At 43.5% G+C, this 20626-nt stretch overlaps 1 protein-coding gene across 2 annotated transcripts in view; it reads left to right on the top strand.

Annotated features, from left to right (window-relative positions):
• SNTB1 (syntrophin beta 1) overlaps positions 1–20626 on the top strand; it is a 140973-nt gene that overhangs the window by 102937 nt on the left and 17410 nt on the right. For both annotated transcript variants that reach the window (XM_081950595.1, XM_081950594.1), the window contains exon 4: positions 15753–15892. In XM_081950595.1, the coding sequence (XP_081806721.1) occupies positions 15753–15892 (140 nt within the window). The remainder of the gene's footprint in view (positions 1–15752; positions 15893–20626) is intronic.

Below are 20626 nucleotides of genomic sequence, written 5' to 3'. Positions count from 1 at the left end.
ATGATTATCTAGACCCGCGCCAGTCCGGCTTCCGACCCGGGCACAGCACGGAGACGGCCTTGGTCGCATTGGTTGATGATCTCTGGAGGGCCAGAGATAGGGGTTGTTCCTCTATCCTGGTCCTATTAGATCTCTCGGCGGCGTTCGATACCATCGACCATGGTATCCTGTTGCACCGGCTAGAGGGGCTGGGAGTCAGGGGCACCGTTTTACGGTGGTTTGGCTCCTACCTCTCTGGTCGGACGCAACGTGTGTTGACAGGGGAGCAGAGTTCGACCCGGAGGCCACTCACATGTGGAGTGCCACAGGGATCGGTGCTCTCGCCTCTCCTGTTCAACACATATATGAAACCGTTGGGCGAGATCATCCGTGGTTTTGGAGTGGGATATCATCTGTATGCTGATGACACTCAGCTATACATTTCCACTCCGAACCACCCCAATGAGGCCGTCGAAATGATGTCCCGGTGTCTGGAGGCCGTACGGGTCTGGATGGATGGCAACCGACTAAAACTCAACCCTTCCAAGACGGAGTGGCTGTGGCTTCCGGCCTCCCGGTTCAACCAGGTGCTTCCATCTCTGGCCATCGGGGGCGTCCAACTAGCCCCCATGGAACAGGTGCGCAATTTGGGCGTCCTCCTGGATGCCCGGCTGTCCATGGACAACCATGTAACAGCCGTGGCAAGGGGGGCGTTCCATCAGGTCCGCCTGATGCGCCAATTGCGCCCCTTATTGGACCGGGATGCCTTACGCACAGTCACCCATGCGCTAGTGACGTCTCGCCTGGATTACTGCAATGCTCTCTACATGGGGCTTCCCTTGAGATGCACTCGGAGACTACAGTTGGTCCAGAACGCGGCCGCGCGGGTGATTATGGGGAGGACTAGATACTCCCCTGTAACACCTCTCCTGCGCGAGCTGCACTGGCTGCCTGTGGTCTACCGAGTGCGTTTCAAGGTTTTGATTATGATCTTTAAAGCGCTCCATGGCACAGGGCCTAGTTATATGCAGGATCGCATCCTGCCCCACACATCCCTACGACCAATTCGCGCACACAGAGAGGGACTTCTCCGGGTGCCGTCCGCCAAACAGTGTCGGGGGGCGACACCCAGGAGCAGAGCCTTCTCTGTGATGGGCTCAGCCCTGTGGAATGACCTCCCCCGTGACATCAGGATTACTTCCGACCTCCGCTCCTTCCGTGTACAGCTGAAGACCCACCTCTTTCAATTATCCGGCCTGGCTCAATCGCAATCGTAATCTTCCCATTCCTCCAAACTGTTTTTAAACTGTCTGTAAATATTAATTTTTTGGGTTTTTACAATTGGGGTATTTTAAAGCTGATTTTTAACTGTCTATTGATGTAATTTGTTTCCTCCTCCGTGTATGTATGTGTGTTGTGTATGTATGTACGTTTGGTGTTGTTATATATTTTTTATGTTTTATGCTCCATTGTACGCCGCCCCGAGTCCTACTTGGAAAGGGAGCGGCTAATAAATCCAAATTTATTATTATTATTATTATTATTATAAAATCTCCATTCCCTCCCCAGTCCTGGGGGAAGGGGGCTGCAAAATCTCCATTCCCTCCCAACTCCTGGGGGAAGGACATTGCAAAATCTTCATTCGCTCCCCACTCCTGGGGGAAGGATATTGCAAAATCTCCATTCCCTCCCCAGTCCTGGGGGAAGGGGACTGCAAAATCTCCATTCCCACCCCACTCCTGGGGGAAGGACATTGCAAAATCTCCATTCCCTCCCCACTCCTGGGGGAAGGACATTGCAAAATCTCCATTCCCTCCCCACTCCTGGGGGAAGGATATTGCAAAATCTCCATTCCCTCCCCACTCCTGGGGGAAGGACATTGCAAAATCTCCATTTCCACCCCACTCCTGGGGGAAGGACATTGCAAAATCTTCATTCGCTCCCCACTCCTGGGGGAAGGACATTGCAAAATCTTCATTCGCTCCCCACTCCTGGGGGGAAGGACATTGCAAAATCTTCATTCGCTCCCCACTCCTGGGGGGAAGGACATTGCAAAATCTTCATTCGCTCCCCACTCCTAGGGGGAAGGACATTGCAAAATCTCCATTTCCACCCCACTCCTGGGGGAAGGACATTGCAAAATCTTCATTCGCTCCCCACTCCTGGGGGAAGGACATTGCAAAATCTCCATTTCCACCCCACTCCTGGGGGAAGAACATTGCAAAATCTCCATTCCCACTCCACTCTGGGGCCAGCCAGAGGTGATATTTGCCGGTTCTCCCAACTACTCAAAATTTCTGCTACCAAAACCTGTCAGAACCTGCTGAATTTCACCCCTGCACTTATGGCTTTGGAGCTGGGTGGTAGCAGTCTCCCTCGTGTCATTTTTAGCATGTTTATAAAGCCATGGAAGTAATACACTGTATTTCTTTATGGATGGATGATAATCAGGTTTACTTCTCTCTTCCATCCTCACCTAGTGTACCAAATACCCAATTTTTTTCTCTAGACAAAACTGCGGTCTGGATGAGGTATAACAAATTGAAACTTTAAACAAAAATTCTTAACGGTTTGGTGAATTAGGAAAACTCACAGTTTGAAGGAGCCTTTCTTGTTCCTAAGGAATCTACTTCCGTGAGATCGAATACAGAATTTGGGGCTGAACCTAGACCACTGATGGCTAACCTTTTTGTTGTCCCGTGCCGAAAGCAACCCATAATGCAAAGTGCATGTGACACCACCATGCATGCGTGCACGACCCCCTCGTGCTTCCCCGTGCATACGCCCCACCCCCACTCACCCATTTTTTTGCTTCCAGGTTGGTGCAGGAGGCTTTCCAGCCCCCAAATAGGGCACTGGGGGGCCTCACGCAGTGCCCCTGCGCCCCATTTTTGGCCAGGAAGGCCTCCTGCACCAACTTGGAAGACAAAACAGGGTGCGGGAGTCTGCACCAGCCCCCAAAATGCAATTTGAGTGCCCCCCCTATACATACTCCCCGCCCCCTTTGCATATGCATGGCAGAGACTCAAAGACCAGCTGCCCGGTGGGAGGCACACGCGCATGTGCGGTGGAGCTGGGCTGTGGCAAAGGCTCGTGTGTCCGCGGTGAGGGCTTTACGTGCCACCTGTGGAAACATGCCATAGATTCACCATCACTGGCCTAGACCCATCTCTAGAAGATGGGTCTAGGTTCAGAAGCAACCTGGAACTAAGGAAACATTTCCTGACAATGATTTCCTGATTTCTGCACGGTGACATCCTCTCTCTTTATTATTGTTTCTTGTGAAGCCTTTTGTTTCTCCAGTGCACTGAAATCTCTGGACACCTTAAAGATTCCTTATTTATAGATTTTGTTTAAAAAAAAAATTCAGTGTATTTATAATGTATTAATTATTTTTTTATCCAAAAAAAATATAAACAAAGTGCATTTAAAAAAATAGAATAAAACTCGTTGGATGGATAAAAATTACATTCATCCATTCTTGGTGTGAAGAATTCCCCATAAAACTGAGGATTTAAAAGTGTGTGTGTGTGTTTTAATGCAACAAAACTAACTGTATGGGCCCAGGTGAGTCTTCTCAAAGAAGGCATTTCATAAATGAGAAACAAAAGCTGCTTTCTGCAAGTATGTTTATAATAATTGAACAAGATCATCAAGTATGAAAAATGCCATCTGGGTAGAAATGAACATTGAAGGCCAGCTTTTATGCAGAGTCAGAAAAAACAACCTTGGATTTTGAAAGCCTTAAAAACCTTAGAATTGAAACTCCGTGCCAAAGCATATGCTGTTCAGGGCTCTTCCTCTCATCTTCTTCCAACATGTGGCTCCGATTAGTAGATCTTGCCAATACAAATATACAAATCCAATTTTGATAATTCCTTTGCATCAGTAGTCACTCCCAAGAGGAAGTCATTGTTAAACAGTATCTCTCTTTATTTTACTCCCAGTATGGACACATGCATGCACAAAACAGAATCCTGGATTGCTTATTAACAAAACATTAAAACACACTTGCAGACCACTCCGCTCCTTCCGTCAGAAACTTAAAACCCACCTATTCCAGCTAGCCGACTTGGCCTAATTCCACCTTTCCCACCTCAGTTTTATTTCTAAATTTTTAGGATTGGTTTTAGGGTCTGTTTTTAATTTTTATAAATTCGTACAGGGGTTGTTTAATTTGATTTTTAGCTATGTATATGATTGTTTGTATGGTTTTTTAAATTTATTCCTGTACACCGCCCCGAGTCCCTCCGGGGAGAGGGGGCAGTCTAGAAATCTAATAAATTATTATTATTATTAATAATTATTAAATTATTAATTATTATTATTAATTAATTAATTACAAGCCAACCTAATAAAGTGACCAAACTGCAGTATTTGAAATGAAAGCCGTCAGTAATTAATTTGGCGAGCAGCACCAATTGTAGTTGAACCAGTATTAAAAATGAGAGAAATTCAAAAGGCTTAAGGCAGAGGTGTCCAACCTTGGCAACTTTTAAGATTTATGGACTTCAGCTCCCAGAATTCCATGGTTTAAAGTTGCTACGGTTAGACACAGGGGTGGGCTTCAAAATTTTTAGCAATGGGCTCTCTGCCCGGTTGTTGGGTGGGTGTGGCCATGGTGGGCATGGCCTAGTCGTCTTCCTGCACCACAGTGGGGGAGGGGGGATTTTCACCCTTCCGGGGCTTTGGAAGCTTTCCCTGAGCCTCCAGGAGGGCGAAAACAGCCTCTCCGGAAGCCCGTTTTTCACCCTCCCCAGGGTCCGGAGGCTTTCTTTGAGCCTCCAGGAGGGCAAAAATAGCCTCCCCCAGGCTCCGGAAGCCTTCCGGGATGCCCATTTTTCGCTCTCCCCTGAGCGTCCGTGTGGGCCCTCCAAATGGGCCGCGTGGAAACTCCTGGGAGGGGCAGGGAGGGATGGGCGGGGCCAGCCCAGGGGTAGGATTTGCGGGTTCTCAGAATTGGGCAGATCCTTCGCTAGAGAATCACCCGAACCCGTGCAATCCCGCAGCAGCCCACCCCTGGTTAGACACCCCTGGGTAAAGATTTCATAAGATCTCTCAAGGAAAGGAAAATTCCCTTGATTCCTCCCCAGCCAAGGAAGGGGAACTATAGTTGGTTTAAAATAGCTGGATTAGGTATTAGGGTGGAAATCACTGGAGCTATTGTTCTCTGTGTGTCTTGAGAGCGCCAGGTTGGAGAAGATTACGTGTAGACTTTTGACTTGCAATCAGTTGCTTATCAATCATTTGAAGTTACGATGGCCCTTTAGAAACTATTTTTGTTGATTTACTGTGCCTCTCTCAGTCACAGGACTATATTTTGGATGTTTGGCAGCCAGTTCACCTCTCGCCATTTGTAGCATCTCGTGATCGCATGGCCTTGATTTGCGGCTTTTTTTGTAGGTTTCTAGCATTGCGTTTCCAGCAAACACCCATTGGGGAAAATGGATTTGCTTAATGATCATAATGTTTGTATAACGACTGCTGCAAAAAATGTCATAAAATCGGATCCGGTCAGATGATGTCTCAATTTACGACCATAATGACTTACCATTGTTATTCCAGACTCAATTATGGACATAAGTCAAGAACTACCTGTAGTTAAGACTGTTTACCACTTTAATGAACGTGTTCCTTACTCACAATTCATCGCTGCTTAGTTGAGCATAAACATTTTCATTTAGCCTGGAACATACCTAGCATAAGCCCTTGTACAGTTCAAAAACATTTTCCCCAGCTTGTCTTGAGTATTTACTGGAATAACTGAGAGGCCTGGGATGTGATTTGAGCTCATATCCAAAGGAATGAACAAATCCCCCAAATATTTAAAATATAAACCAGATGCCATCTGATAATTACCCTGCAACTGCTACCTCAAGCAGTTTGTAACAAATAAGCCCATTATTGAAACAGGAGAAATCTCAGCGGTTAAAGAATGTGCAACTTTGAACTGCTTTGCTTGTGACACTTGTAGAAATTATGGATGTTCTGTAGAATTAGTAGATGAAAACCCTTTTTAATTGGTGGGGCTGAAATTAAAGAATTTAGCCATGCTGGGTGGGAATTCTGAGCCTGAAGAATCCTAAATTATTTTAGAGGATATCTAGTTGGAGAAGAGGGCTGCAGAGTTACAAAAGAAGCATCTTTCAGAGTAGAATTAGAATAGAACAGAATAGAATTATTTATTGGCCAAGTGTGATTGGACACACAAGGAATTTGTCTTTGGTGCATATGCTCTCAGTGTACATAAGGAGAATAACATACATTCATCAAGAATAAAAATATACAACACTTAGTGATAGTCAAGGTTACTAATGAGCTATCAAATCGTACTAGTAAACAAATAAAACAATATAAATTGAAAAATACAAGCAACATGCTTATAGTCATAAGTATGGAGAGATAGATACTAGGAAACAGAGGTGAAATCCAGCAGGTTCTGACAGTTCTGGAGAACCGATAGCGGAAATTTTGAATAGTTCGGAGAACCGGTAGCAGAAATGTTGAGTAGTTTGGAGAACCGGCAAATGCCACCTCTGTCTGGCCCCAGAGTGGGGTGGGAATGGAGATTTTGCAGTAACCTTCCCCTGGAGTGGGGTGGGAATGGAGATTTTGCAGTATCCTTCCCCTGGAGTGGGGTGGGAATGGAGATTTTGCAGTATCCTTCCCCTGCCATGCCCACCAAGCCATGCCCACAGAACCAGTAGTAAAAAAATGAATTTCACCACTGATGAAGAGAAGAATAATAGTAATTCGGTGTTAGATAGTATGACAATGTTTGGGAATTAGTTGTTAAGCAGAGTGATGGCATTCGGGGGGAAACTGTCCTTGTGTCTAGTTGTGCAGTGCCCTATATCATCATTTTGAAGGCAGAGGTTGAAACAGTTAACATTAAATAAAATAAAAGCAGTTAACATTAAATAAAAATATAAGATGCTATTTTGGAGCTGGGTGGGTGATTTCATTTTTCATAAATAAGCCTAAGAAGCAAATGATTCTATAGGAGAACATGTATCAGAAAATTGAAAGATCTCCAGAAGGTATAAGAAACGTTTCATTAATCTATTTATCATTCTATATGCAAGCCATGTTTTATCATCAGTAAGAAATGTTCTGGCGTCTTAAGATAAAGCTGGAGAAAATGCAGTTTTAATATAATTTCTTTGGTATAAGAATAGAAAAAACCATTTTGATTTGACTTTTGGACCAGGATCAGTGGAATTTGGCAACAAAATTGGCAATAATAGAATTTCCTTTTTGGCTTTGCACCGTGCCTAAATTAGGTCACTATAGTTTGTTCAGTGAACTCTGATTTTAAAAAGCTTTTGTTTTGTTCTTGGAAAACATAAGCATTTTATTTTATTATGTTTACTGGTTAATTGTCTTACTAAGTATTGGCATGAAAGGAGACCAAGAAGAGGAAATAAATTCCCAATGGCTAATATATGGCAAGGATCCCTAATCAAGCCAGGATTATTCTATATTTAATTCTTCCTTTGTAGCAGAATAAACAAATAATTCCCCTATTCCTGGGGTGTCAAACTCAATTTCATTGAGGGCTGCATCAGGGTTGTGTTTGACCTCTGGGAGGTGGGGTGGGGATTGACGTCACTCGTGTAGTGTAGTGGCCCAAGCACTTTACCGGCAAAAATGGGCTCACGAGCTCCATTTTCGGCTGCAATGGCCTCCTGCAACCTTCTGCCCGTGAAAACAGCTCGGGAGCACCGCCCGTGGCCCTTGCGAGCTCCTTTTTCTGGAAGAGGTACCGTGGACCGGCCCTTCGCTGTTTCCAGGGGCCAGATCTACTAAGAACTCCATCGGCTGGATCCACCCTGCAGGCCTTGAGTTTTACACCCCTACCTATGCTCTCAGATCATGTCATGGCAAAATAAGAACCACGTGTCCAGAGATGGCAATACAGGTGTAAAAACGTGTTAAACGTCTTGTGTATTAGGCTGTTAAGTGATTTTGCCAAGCCTTTCAGATAATACCTCAGAGGCAAGAAGACGGGAGGAGAGCTAATAAATCAATTTAACACATCTTTTCAGTAATTCTGAAATATCGCCAAAATGTAACTAAATAATAATAGATCTTTTCAACCACAAATTCTGCTGTTAGTTTTTCCAACCTCCTGTTTTGTCACTTCCAAGCACTTTACTTGCTTGGAAAAATTGGGTTTTTTTCCCCCCTAAAGCAAAATCGAACTCCTGCAAAATATGTTTGATGGGATCATGAAGCACTTGGCCAGTTGGAGGTTGAACTACCCTGTTTTCCCGAAAATAAGACCTCCCTGGATAATACTCCCAATCTGGCTTTAGAGCACATGCACTAAAATAAGCCCTCCCCCGAAAATAAGCCCTCCCTGAAAATATTGCAACACAGTAGCAGCTATGAGGTGACCACATTCGCCTCCTGCACCTCAAAAATAATAAGACCTCCCCGAAAATAAGGCCAAGTGCTTATTTTGGCCTTCAAAAGAAAATAAGACCTTATTAGAGAAACATGGTACATGCTGATCTACTTTGCTTCTTTGAATGTGTGATCCTAATTAATCAAAGATATTGAACTTTGACAGCATTGAGAATGAGGAATTCCATTCTAAGGAACTCCATTCTGTGTAAACACTTTATTCCTTTTTGTAACCCTGATAATTATGTGAAAGGGTTTAATCAGGATGGAATATTTTAAATCCTACTCATCGTTCCCCTTTTACTTTGGTGTATGCAGTGGCAGATTAAGGCTCACTAAATTTAGGTGCCCTAAATATTCACAAATCTTGGTGCCCCCCCTCCTTTGTACATACTGTACAAATCTTTATTGTTTTTTTTTTCTTTCGTTCTCAACTTTGTGGTGCCCCCTTTGGGCCTGGTGCCCTAAGCACGTACTTAGTCTGCTTAATGGTTAATACACCACTGGGCAGAGGAGGTATTCAGCAGATTCTGACCAGTTCTGGAGAACTGGTAGCAGAACTTTTGAGTAGTTTGGAGAACCAGTAAATGCCACTGGCCCCGCCCCCATTTATTCTCTGCCTCCCGAGTCCCAGCTCATTGGGAGGAAACGGGGATTTTGCAGTGCCCTTCCCCTGCCACGCCCACCATGCCATGCCATGCCACGCCCACAGAATCGGTAGTAAGAAATGTTGAATCCCACCACTGCTACTGTGTGTGTGTGTGTGTGTGTGTGTGTGTGTGTGTGTGTAGCCTTTGCACCACAAGGACATGTAAAAGCATTCCACAAAATTAAAATGGGTAAAAGCCAGTCATAGATACCAAGCGAAACACAATATTTTTACACAATTTCTCTAGTCTTTTGCATCGTCTTTGGGGTGAAAATAATCCCCATTCTGGCCTCATTGTATGTTTTGCCACCTTCCGATTAATTTGCTCTTCCTTTTTCTGGCGCTGGCCAGAACAATCACAAAAAGGAAGGATTTTGGTTTGGCCATAACTTATGGCCATGAACTAGAAACTCACAATGTTCCTAGGACATTGCTTGGTTTACAGCCCAGGGGCCAAACTTCACCAGGTCTTCCTATTCGTCTCCTCAATCTTTCAGTCAACTCTTAGCAGAGAAAATGATAGCAGTGTTCCAATATCTCAGGGGTTGCCACAAAGAAGAGGGAGTCAAACTATTCTCCAAGGCACCTGAGGGTAGAACAAGAAGCAATGGGTGGAAACTAATCAAGGAGAGAAGCAACTTAGAACTGAGGAGATATTTCCTGACAGAACAATTAATCAGTGGAACAGCTTGCCTCCAGAAGTTGTGAATGCCCCAAAACTGGAAGTCTTTAAGAAGATGTTGGATAGCCATCTGTCTGAAACGGTATAGGGTTTCCTCCCTAGGCAGGGGGTTGGACTAGAAGACCTCCAAGGTCCCTTCCAACTCTACTATTGTATTGTATTGTATTGTAAAAGGGGATACTGCAGCCAAGGTTGTGTAACTAACCTCTTCCCTCCAACTCCAACTGCTTTTGTCGCTGGCACCACTGTTTTTTGTTAGGGACTGACAACGGCTTGCATTGTGTGCTCTGGAGGATTTTGTATACCTTGGCAAAGGCCCAGATCTGATAGTGAAATAGGACAGCTTTGTAGAGCATATTTGGATCAGGAAGAGATTAGAAATGAAAACCTAGGCTCGAGTTTCTTTTCATTTTCCTCTTTGCAATCATTCTCCCAGTATTGCTTCCTTCCGTGCCACCAGGGTCAAATATATATATAAATATATATATATATTATAGTCCATTTCCTGCTGCGTGGGAAGAATCAACATCCTGTGTTCACCGTTGCCTCTGCTAATCAGCGTCAACCGTGGAAATTACCTTGCTTTCATGGACTTGTGAGTGGTTACAAAGGAAACTTCGCAAGGCCTGAGCCACTGGGTCTATATTTGACGTGCTTTACTTCTGCCCTGCGATTTCCTTTGCTTCAGACGCTTGGCAACTGACTCCTATTTATGACGGTCGCAGTTCCCCAGGGCCACATGATCACTTTTTGTAACCTTGTGACAAGCAAAAGTGAATGGCAGATTCACTTAAGAAATGTGTTACTAATTTAAGAACTGGACTGATTCACTTAACACAGGGGTGTCCAAACTTGGGAACTTTAAGACTTGTGGACTTCAACTCTCAGAATTCCCCAGCCAGCCATGCTGGCTGGGGAATTCTGGGAGTTGAAGTCCACAAGTCTTAAAGTTCCCAAGTTTGGACACCCCTGCCTTAACAGCTGTGGCAAAAAAAAGACTGTAAAATGAGGCAGAAAGCACTTAACAGGTATCTTGTTCAGCAACAGAAATTTTGGACTCCATTGTTGTGGTTGTAAGTCGAGGACTCATAATGTAATGACCCATAAAGCTCCGTGTGGACTGTGCAGAGCTTCCAACTGCAAAGCAACACATTTCTGGCCTTGAGAAGGGGTGAAACCAGGCTTAATAGCAGTAATCTGAGAGGGATCTTGGAGCCTTAGTGGACAACCAGCTAAATGTGAGCCAGCAGTGTGCAGCGGTAGCCACAAAAGCCAATGCAATCCTAAATTGCCTTAACAGAGGAATAAAATCCAGAACAAGTGAGGTACTAATACCACTCTATAAAGCCTTAGTAAGACCACACCTAGAATACTGCATCCAGCTTTGGTTAACATAGTATAAAAAAGACAAGACTCTAGAAAAAGTGCAGAGAAGAGCAGCCAGGATGATTAGGGCACTGGAGGCTAAAACATATGAAGAACGGTTACAGGAACTGGGCATGGCTAGTCTAGTGAAGAGAAGGACCAGGGGAAACATGATACCAGTCTTCAAATATTTGAGGGGCTGCCCCAGAGAGGAGAGGGTCAACCTATTCTCCAAAGCACCTGAAGGCCAGACAAGGAATAATGGATGGAAACTGATCAAGGAGAGATTCAACCTATAAATAAGGAGAAATTTTCTGACAGTGAGAACAATCAACCCATGGAACAGAAGTTGCCTTTGGAAGTTGTGGGAGCTTCATCCCTGGAGGCTTTCAAGAAGAGACTGGACTGCCATCGGTCAGAAATGGTGTAGGGTCTCCTGCTTGGGTGAGGGGGTTGGACTAGATGACCTACAAGGTCCCTTCCAACTCTGTTAATCTGTAAAGGACTACCTGTAGTAGCCTCATCTTCATTGTATGTATTCAAGCAGAGTCTAGGCAGCCATCAGTCAGGCCTGCTTTAATTTGAATTCCTGCACTAAGCAGGGGGGTTGGACTTAATGGCCTCAGTGGCCCCTTCTGACTCCGATTCTGTATATCTAAAGCATTCTTTTTGAAGTGGGTTAATGGCTACGTGGAAGGAGAAATTACTTTTTTCTGTGAAAAGCAGCCTCCCGTTATGAAACCCAAAAGCACTTCAATTAAATTCCAACCTGCTTGAATATCTGCTAAAACCTGTTGGAGCTTGCCCATAAGAGATAATTTGTTTACTAAAGAGGGACTCTTAATTAAAATAGCTGTTCTCTCTTAACGATAACGAATAGTTTTGGGGAAAAAATATCCATTTAATTACCGGTCAGCCAAATGGTAAGCAATTCATTTTTTAAGCCATTCAGCTGAATCTTCATTAAACAGTGTTGTTAACCTAAGAAATTAAAAAGCCATCAATTTGATTTGATTTAATTTAATTTAAGTTTTATTTTGTTATTTTTTTTATTTTATATATTTTTTATTTTATTATATTACGCCTCCTATCTCCCCTACAAGGTGACTCTGGGCGGCTTAACAAGTTATAAAGTAAATAAAAATAATGAAAGCATAAAGGTAAAAAAAGTAAAAGGTTCCCCTCACACATATGTGCTAGTTGTTCCCGACTCTAGGGGGCGGTGCTCATCTCTGTTTCAAAGCTGAAGAGCCAGCGCTGTCCGAAATCATCTCTATGGTCATGTGGCCACTAAACCCCAAAGGCACACGGGAGCACTGTTACTGCTAGGGTGGCAGGAGCTGGGACAATTAATTGGAGCTCACTCCGTTACGCGGCTCTAGGGATTTGAACTGCTGATCTTTCTGATTGACAAGCTCGGCGTCTTAGCCACTGAGCCACCACGTCCCTTTTAATGAAAGCATAGTAACACTTAAAAGTACACAGATCGAAGGAAGAAAATTGTACTAAAATCAAAACTAAGAGACCTAAGAGATGGCCAGCACAGGGATGTGGTCTTCTTATCCCATTACCCCAGATAATAAGCCCAGTCGGGCTTTTGAGTCCATGCGCTAAAATAAGCCCCCGAAAATAGCGGAGGGACTAGGGGAGACATGATATCAGTGTTCTAATATATCAGGGGTTGCGACAAATAAGAGAGAGTCAAACTATTCTCAAATGCACCTGGAGGGTAGAACAAGAAGCAATGGGTGGAAACTAATCAAGGAGAGAAGCAACTTAGAACTGAGGAGAAACTTCCTGACAGTTAGAACAATTAATCAGTGGAACAGCTTGCCTCCATAAGTTGTGAATGCTCCAACACTGGAAGTTTTTCAGAAGATGTTGGACAGCCATTTATCTGAAATGGTATAGGGTTTCCTGCCTAAGCAGGGGGTTGGACTAGAAGACCTCAAAGGCCCCTTCCAACTCTGTTATTCTATTCTATCCTATTCTATATCACTGTGAACTTCTGAAAGGAGAACATATAGAGCTGAATGGAAGAGAGGATGAAGTGCTTTTAAAAATAAATACAAAATGAATTCCTGAGGAACTGTGAGAAGTCACAAGCTATAGGTCTTAGCAGTTGCCTGCCCGATAGTCGTATCTCTCTTGGTTTGGAGTCAAACTAAAGTTTCTCAAGAAATCCCTCATCTCGGGACCAGCAAAGGAGGTATGATAGAATTGGGAAAGGTCACACACATACACACACACACACACACACACACACACACATACATATATTTGTCTTCATAGATTTTCACGGGTGTAGGTATGCTAGTCGTGTTGTATTAGGGTCTTTTCCCATGTAAGATTGAGATTGTCTTGGCAACGTTTCAGTCTCACTCGCCATCTTCAGGCTGGGTTTTGGGCTTAAAGTTTGATCGGAGCTGCTGTCTTTCTATAAATCTGGGTGGGGGTGTGTGGAGTGCTGGCTTTGTTTCAGTAAGTGGAATGATTGGTTGTGTGCTTCTCTACCATGATTGGTAGATTGGTGCTGATTGGTGCTGGCTGTGTGTCTGTTGTTGTTTCGTGTTGTAACAGCCTGGGTGGTGGGTGGGGCTCGTTTGTTGACTAGGGCTGGTTTCCAGATGTCTGGTAGACGGGAGGTATCGTCACTTTTACTCATGTTGTGGGGGTGTTTCTCTATTTCGATAGCTTCCATAATTATTTTCTTGTTGAAGTGTTCAGTTTTGGAGATTAACCTGGTTCCTTCAAAATTAATTTCATGTCCTGTAGCTTTAAGGTGCTGGAAAAGGGAGGAAGTTATATCTTTTTTTTTTTTTTGCTGCGTTCTTGTGTTCTGCGATGCGTGCATTTATTCTCCTGTTCATTTGTGCTATGTATGTTGCAGGGCAGATTTTGCATGGTATTTCGTAGACTCCTTGGTTTTCTAGCTGGATTTTGTCTTTGGGGTTTCTTAAGATGTTGGCTAATTTTTGGTCAGTGTTGAAGGCTGTCTTAATATTGTGTTTGTGGAGAATTTTGCTGATTTTATCTGTGGTGCCTTTGATGTAAGGGAGGAGGGCGATGCCGTTGCCCTGTTCTGTGTCTCGGTTTTTGGGGGGAGTCTCCCTTTGGATTAGGTTGATAATTGTTTTTCTTTGGAATCCGTTGGAGATTAATACGTTTGTGAGAGTGTGTAACTCAGTTCTCAATATGCCATGGTCTTTGTCGGCTAGGCGTTTGGTTCTGGAGATGAGGGTCTTGGCTACAGAGTTGATCTGTGCAGGGTGGTGATGGGATTGTGCGTTTAAGTAGCGGTTGGTGTGTGTCTTTTTCCGGTAGATGGTGTGTCCTAGGGAGCTATTGGGTTTCTTGTAGATTAGGACATCCAGAAAAGGAAGTTGGTTGTTTGCTTCTATTTCCATGGTGAATTGTATTTTGGGGTGTAGGCTGTTGAGATGTGTAAGGAAGTTGTCCAGTTTTTCTTTCCCATGTGGCCAAATCATGATATGTGTGTGTGTGTGTGTGTGTGTTGTATTTGTGCTGATAAATAAATACAACACAAATATAAAAAGGCAACATTAAAAATAAAAATATGGTTTTCTGCCTGGATGGTTTTCTGTGATGAGCCGAAGGACAGAAAGAGGGAGTAGTGAGCTTCCTCCCATATTTGGGCATACCATGGGTTGTAACACAAATACACACACATATATATTGTGTTCCAGAGTTATGTTGGAACATACACACACACATAGCCATTTATATATATATATATAAATGGCTGTGTGTATGTGTGTGTGTATGTTCCAACATAACTCTGGAACACCTTGACCAGTTTCAACCAAACTTGGTAAACAGATGACTTACTCTCTGGAAACAAATACTGTGGGGGTAAGACACCCCTCGGTGTGTGTTCTGTTAAGATAAAGCATGTTGTGCCTTAAATGGCTTCTACTGTACAGCACAGTGGAGTTGCCATGGTAACAGCTTCACAGTACTCCACAAGGGGGCTCCCTCTTGTAAGGGGAAAATTCCAACATTAGAAATTACATTCCCCACCCCACCCCCTATAAATAAATACCTGGGCAACGCCGGGTTACTGGCTAGTTATAAAAGAAAACCTACCAGATAACATGAATAAAACTTATACAATCAGGGGGGAAAGCACTTTTTTGCACAGGATGGCTACCTAAATAAATAAATAAATAAATAAGGATTGGATGAATTCATGAAAGACAGGCCTTTCTGTTCCGCTTGAGGAAGGCCTGCCTCCAAATACCAGGAAACACCAGAGGGAAGATATACAGTATTCATTTCACACCAGTGATTCATAGCATCTTCTAATGTCATCCAAGCATGGCTGAGCCAAAATAGCAGTGATGAGGACAAGCTTTACATCATTTCAATGATAGCTGGAAGACGTTGTACAGGGGTCATAAATCAGCAGCGGAGAAATGTTCCGTGTCTCAGTTTCCTGCTTTAAAAGCATCTATCCTGAGGCCAGGAACGTTTTGTTGGCTTGTTTTGTGGGCAACAAAGGTTGAACGAAGGAGGGCCTTGCTGTGACCCAGCGGGGCTGATGTTAGGTTTTGGTGTTGGTGTATTTTGGCATGGGAAAAGCAACTTTCTCCTGAATTTTTTTTCCTTGCGCCTCTTTCATTGGAATTCTTGCTTTGTTGTGTCCAGGTGCTGGGAGAGAATGAGAAACCTTGGAAAGCTGTATTGGTTGCCTTGACGGAGAAGGACCTCTTGATGTTTGAAAGCATGCCACGCATCAAGGAAGCTTGGTTTACTCCACTGCATTCCTACCCTCTCCTAGCTACCAGGTATGTTCTTTTCTGTAGCCCAGAATATAAATATAAGGTAAAGGTTCCCCTCGCACATATGTGCTAGTCATTCCCAACTCTAGGGTGTGTGTGTGCTCATTTCCATTTCTAAACCAAAGAGCCAGCGCTGTCTGAAGACATCTCCGTGGTCATGTGGCCAACATGACTAAATGCCAAAGGCGCACAGAACACTGTTACCTTCCCACCAAAGGTGGTCCCTATTTTGCTACATGGGGCTTAAAAGTCCAACAGGGTAATATTGTGTCACAGACAGGAAACATCATATTATATCAGGCAGATTCGGGCTCTCACTGGCAATGCAAACATTCCACAATTTATTAGTACTGGCTTATATGCTTATTCACTCTCAGCAACTTCCCACGTGACAACCAAGCTGCTTAAAATCTATGGGAGCAGAAGACTTTCTTAAAACAAGAGGCCAAGTACAGGTAAAGGTTCCCCTCCCGCATATGTGCTAGTCGTTCACGACTCTAGGGGCAGTACTCATCTCTGTTTCAAAGCCGAAGAGCCAGTGCTGTCCGAAGATGTCTCCTTGGTCATGTGGCCGGCATGACTAAAGGCCAAAGGTGCATGGAACGCTGTTAACTTCCCACCAAAGGAGGTTCCTATTTTTCTACTTGCATTTTTACGTGCTTCCGAACTGCTAGGTTGGCAGAAGCTGGGACAAGTAATGGGAGCTCACTCCATTAAGCGGCACTAGGGGTTCGAACTGCCGAACTGCTGACCTTTCTGATCAATAGGCTCAGAGTCTTGGCCACTGAGCCATCGTGTCCCTTAAAATATAGATAGATGATAGATAGATAGATAGATAGATAGATAGATAGATAGATGATAGATAGATAGATAGATAGATAGATAGATAGATAGATAGATAGATAGAGATAGATGATAGATAGATAGATAGATAGATAGATAGATAGATAGATAGATAGATGATAGATAGATAGATAGATGATAGATAGATAGATAGATAGATAGATAGATAGATAATAGATAGATAGATGATAGATAGATAGATAGATAGATAGATAGATAGATAGAGATAAATCATATTTTTAAGCCCTCTAATGAGTACCAGATGCTTTCCTTTCTCTAGTTCAGAATATATAGAGAGATACCACATTTTTAAGTTCTCTCTTGGCTAGCAGGTACCTCCTTGTCTTTAGCCCAGAATATATATGTAGAAATCATGTTTTTAAATTACTTATTTTCCATATTTTTCACCTCCCATTTTAGCCAGCGGGGCTTATGCAGATCTCTAATAAAACAGATTCTGGCTACAATTAAAAAGGTACAAGATGGAAAAGTAACTGAAAAGAGAGAGGTGAGAAATACACTATATTGCCAAAAGTATTCGCTTACCCATCCACATAATCAGAATCAGTTGTGAGTGAATACTTTTGGCAATATATTGTAACAAACAATGTGTTCCCATAATAGGAAATAGTGTGGTATTATTATATTAACGGGTTTCTATGTAAGTAGTCCTCAATTTAGGACTGGTTGCTTAGCGGCCATTCAAAGTTACAGTGGAGCCCACAAAAACTATCCCAAAAATGCTTTTTCTAAAAGGCAACTGAATTTTCTCAGTTTATTGTTTGTAAACGTTTTGCTTCTCATCCAAAAAGCTTCTTCAGTTCCTCAATTAAGAAGCAAAACATTTTCAATCCAAAACCTAGGAAAGTACAGTTACCTTTTGGAACAAGCACCTTTGAGACAACCATGACTTGGATGATGGAGGATCTTGGCAGAAATTTACCCCCCCCCCCCAAAAAAAAAAACTACTTATATTCCAGTTCTGAAGTTCCAACATCCATTCCCACTCTTCCCATCCACCCATCCATCCAAATAGAGGGGATCTGTTACAAAACACAAATGGAATGTTAGGTCCTTGCCCTGTGTATTGTCTTCAATGGATAGTTTTCATAATTCATAGAATAAGAATAGAGTAGAGCTGGACCTTGCAGGTTTTCTAGTCTACTTTCCTGCTCAAGCAGGAGAACCTATACTATTTCAGATAAGTGACTGTCTAGTCTCTTCTTAGCTATATAACCCTCTCAATTTGGCTGAGAAGCTACCGTATTTTTCAGAGTATAAGACACACCTTTTTCTCCTCAAAAGAGGCTGAAAATCTGGGTGCATGTTATACACTGAATAAAAGCATTTTTTGCCTCCTGAAACCCCACCCCCTTCACCAAAATGGCCGTGCATAGCTTTTAGAAGGCTTTCAGAGTGCTCCTAGGGGCTGGGGAGGGCAGAAATGAGCAAAAAACAGGCTGTTTTTTGTTCAATTTTGCCCCCCCAGCCCCTAGGAACACTCTATAAGCCTCCTCCTAAAGGCTATCCATTCCCTTTTTTTGACAAAAAACGGGCCCGTTTTCATGAAAAACAGGCCATTTTTTGCTTGTTTTTGGCCCCACCCCCCAGGAGCACTCTACAAGCCTCCTAAAGGCTATTCATGCCCTTTAAAAAAATGGGCCCGTTTTCTTGAAAATCAGGCCATTTTGGGGAGGTTTGCAGAGGGAAAAACTTTTTTAAAATTTGCCTCTTCAAAACCTTGGTGCGTCTTATACTCCGGTGCGTCTTATATTCTGAAAAATGCAGTGCATAGAATTGTGCTGCTGGAAGCTGCTGATGTGCCAGAAAGCATTCACATAGTAAAGCCTCTGATGGGAGGGGTATAGAACACCAGTTTGAGGTCATCAGTTTAGGTGAGACAAGAGATGAGACAAAAGCAATGCTTTGAGGTCATAACCTTGAGGAAACATCTCTGAGCCTCACTGGAGAAACATGTGATAAGCCCAAATCACACTTTAGAGCAGGGATCTCCAAACCTGGCAACTTTAAGACTTGTGGACCTCAAGTCACAGAATTCAGGCTGGGGAATTTAGAAGTTGAAGTCCATAAGTGTTAAACGTTACCAAGTGTGGAGACCCCTACAATAAAGCATGGACCGTCAATAGAAGGTTCAGGCACATTTGATCAGCTCCTCCTGCGCACCACAGAAGAGACATCCTCATGTTACCAGCTAAAGCTGGCCCATGTCGTGTTAACTGTCGAGCTGTCACTAGGGAAAAGGTTCCTCACATAGTCGAGGAGAACAAATGGAGACGAATGAGTTGTTGAAGGACCAGCCTCCCAACATCCTATTCTGATGATACAAGAGTGAGAAGCTTAATTACTGCAGGACAATAAAATTCCAACCATCATGGTTTCTATAGATGATTTTGGGTTTAAAACCAGCTTGGTGGCTTGAAACCAGGGGTGTGAAATCCAGCAGGTTCTGGAGAACTGGTAGCAGAACTTTTGAGTAGTTCGGAGAGCCGGCAAATGCCACCTCTGGGGCATCAGAATGGAGATTTTGCAGTATCCTTCCCCTGCCATGTCCACCACGCCACACCACGCCCACCAAGCCACGCCCAGAGAACCAGTAGTAAAAAAAATATGGATTTTACCACTTCTTGAAACCATGGAATCAGCTGAAACTATGACCTAATGCCTGTTTAATTGGACTGCAGTTTTTATTATCTTGGATTCCCAGGACCTGTCAGACACCCTTTGCCTGACCCTGTGTTTGTTTTGTTCTGGAAACCACACAAGAAACCTGAGAAACTTTGCAACCTCTGAACAGCCCCACAGGCTAGCGAAATGTCTGTGGTATCCAGTTCCCTGTTTCTATAGACTGGGAGGTTATCTTAGGACAACTACTTAGAAAAGAACAACTAAGTTGCCACAAGCAGCACGCACCTGTCTGAAGTCAGAGGGGGGGGGGGTCTGGAAATATACACCGCGAGATGAAGTTTCGTCTTTGAAAAATTCATTCCGCCAGCCTGCCGTGTATTGTCATAATCAGTTACGTCAGAATCCCAATTTTCAGCTATTTTAGATACAGCTCGTCCTCGACTCAGGATCACAAGTGAGGCTATTTTTTTTTCCTGCTAAGCAAGGCAATTGTTAAGTGAGTCTCGCCCCATTTTGCATTTGTAACCTTCCCAGCTGGTTTCCAACAAGCAAAGTCAAAGCGAGATTTGGGGTGGGAGGGGGGGAATGGGACAACTGCAATTGTTAAGTGAATCATGCAGTCATTAAACAAATCTCGCTCTCCCCCTCCAAATCTCGCTTTAACTTTGCTTGTTGGACACCAGTTGGGAAGGTTGCAAATGGTGATCAAATGATCCCAGAACTGTACAACTGTGCAAAATATGAAATATATTTATTCCACTTCCCCGCCCCAATCGGTGTGTTGGAAATCTGCGAAGATGCCTCAATTCTCAACAAATGTTGACGTCCTTGTTAGCGTGGATTTTTAAAACTTTCTATACTCGGTCCGCGTATTATTGGATGCTTTGTGTGTTTGTCAAGAGCAGAAAGGCAGGTATAAATCAAATGCACTTAATACATAACTATATACCAACAACTAAGTTTGACCCTATATGACTGCCAGGCAGGAAAAGATGGCCAGATACTGCCACCTACTGTGACCTTCTAGAGCCTGCTGTCTCTTAAATGCGCATCGCAATCCATTAAAAGGCTCCTTTGACCTGGCAAAGCTTCTCCAGCTGGGAGAACTTTGTGGGCGAAAACTCTCATCAGCTCCCTCGTCCAACCCCTCTCTTTTCTCTGTACTCTGAATCCTTTGTTCAGTTACCTTGAAATAGCCTCTGATACCTTTATCTATACAGGTTCATAAATGCTCAGTTTTTTCCCCCGATG

The sequence above is a fragment of the Natrix helvetica genome, assembly GCF_964273705.1.
Source record: "Natrix helvetica genome assembly, chromosome: 4".
Classification (NCBI taxonomy): Eukaryota; Metazoa; Chordata; class Lepidosauria; order Squamata; family Natricidae; genus Natrix; species Natrix helvetica.
This window is presented reverse-complemented; position numbering and strand designations above follow the sequence as displayed.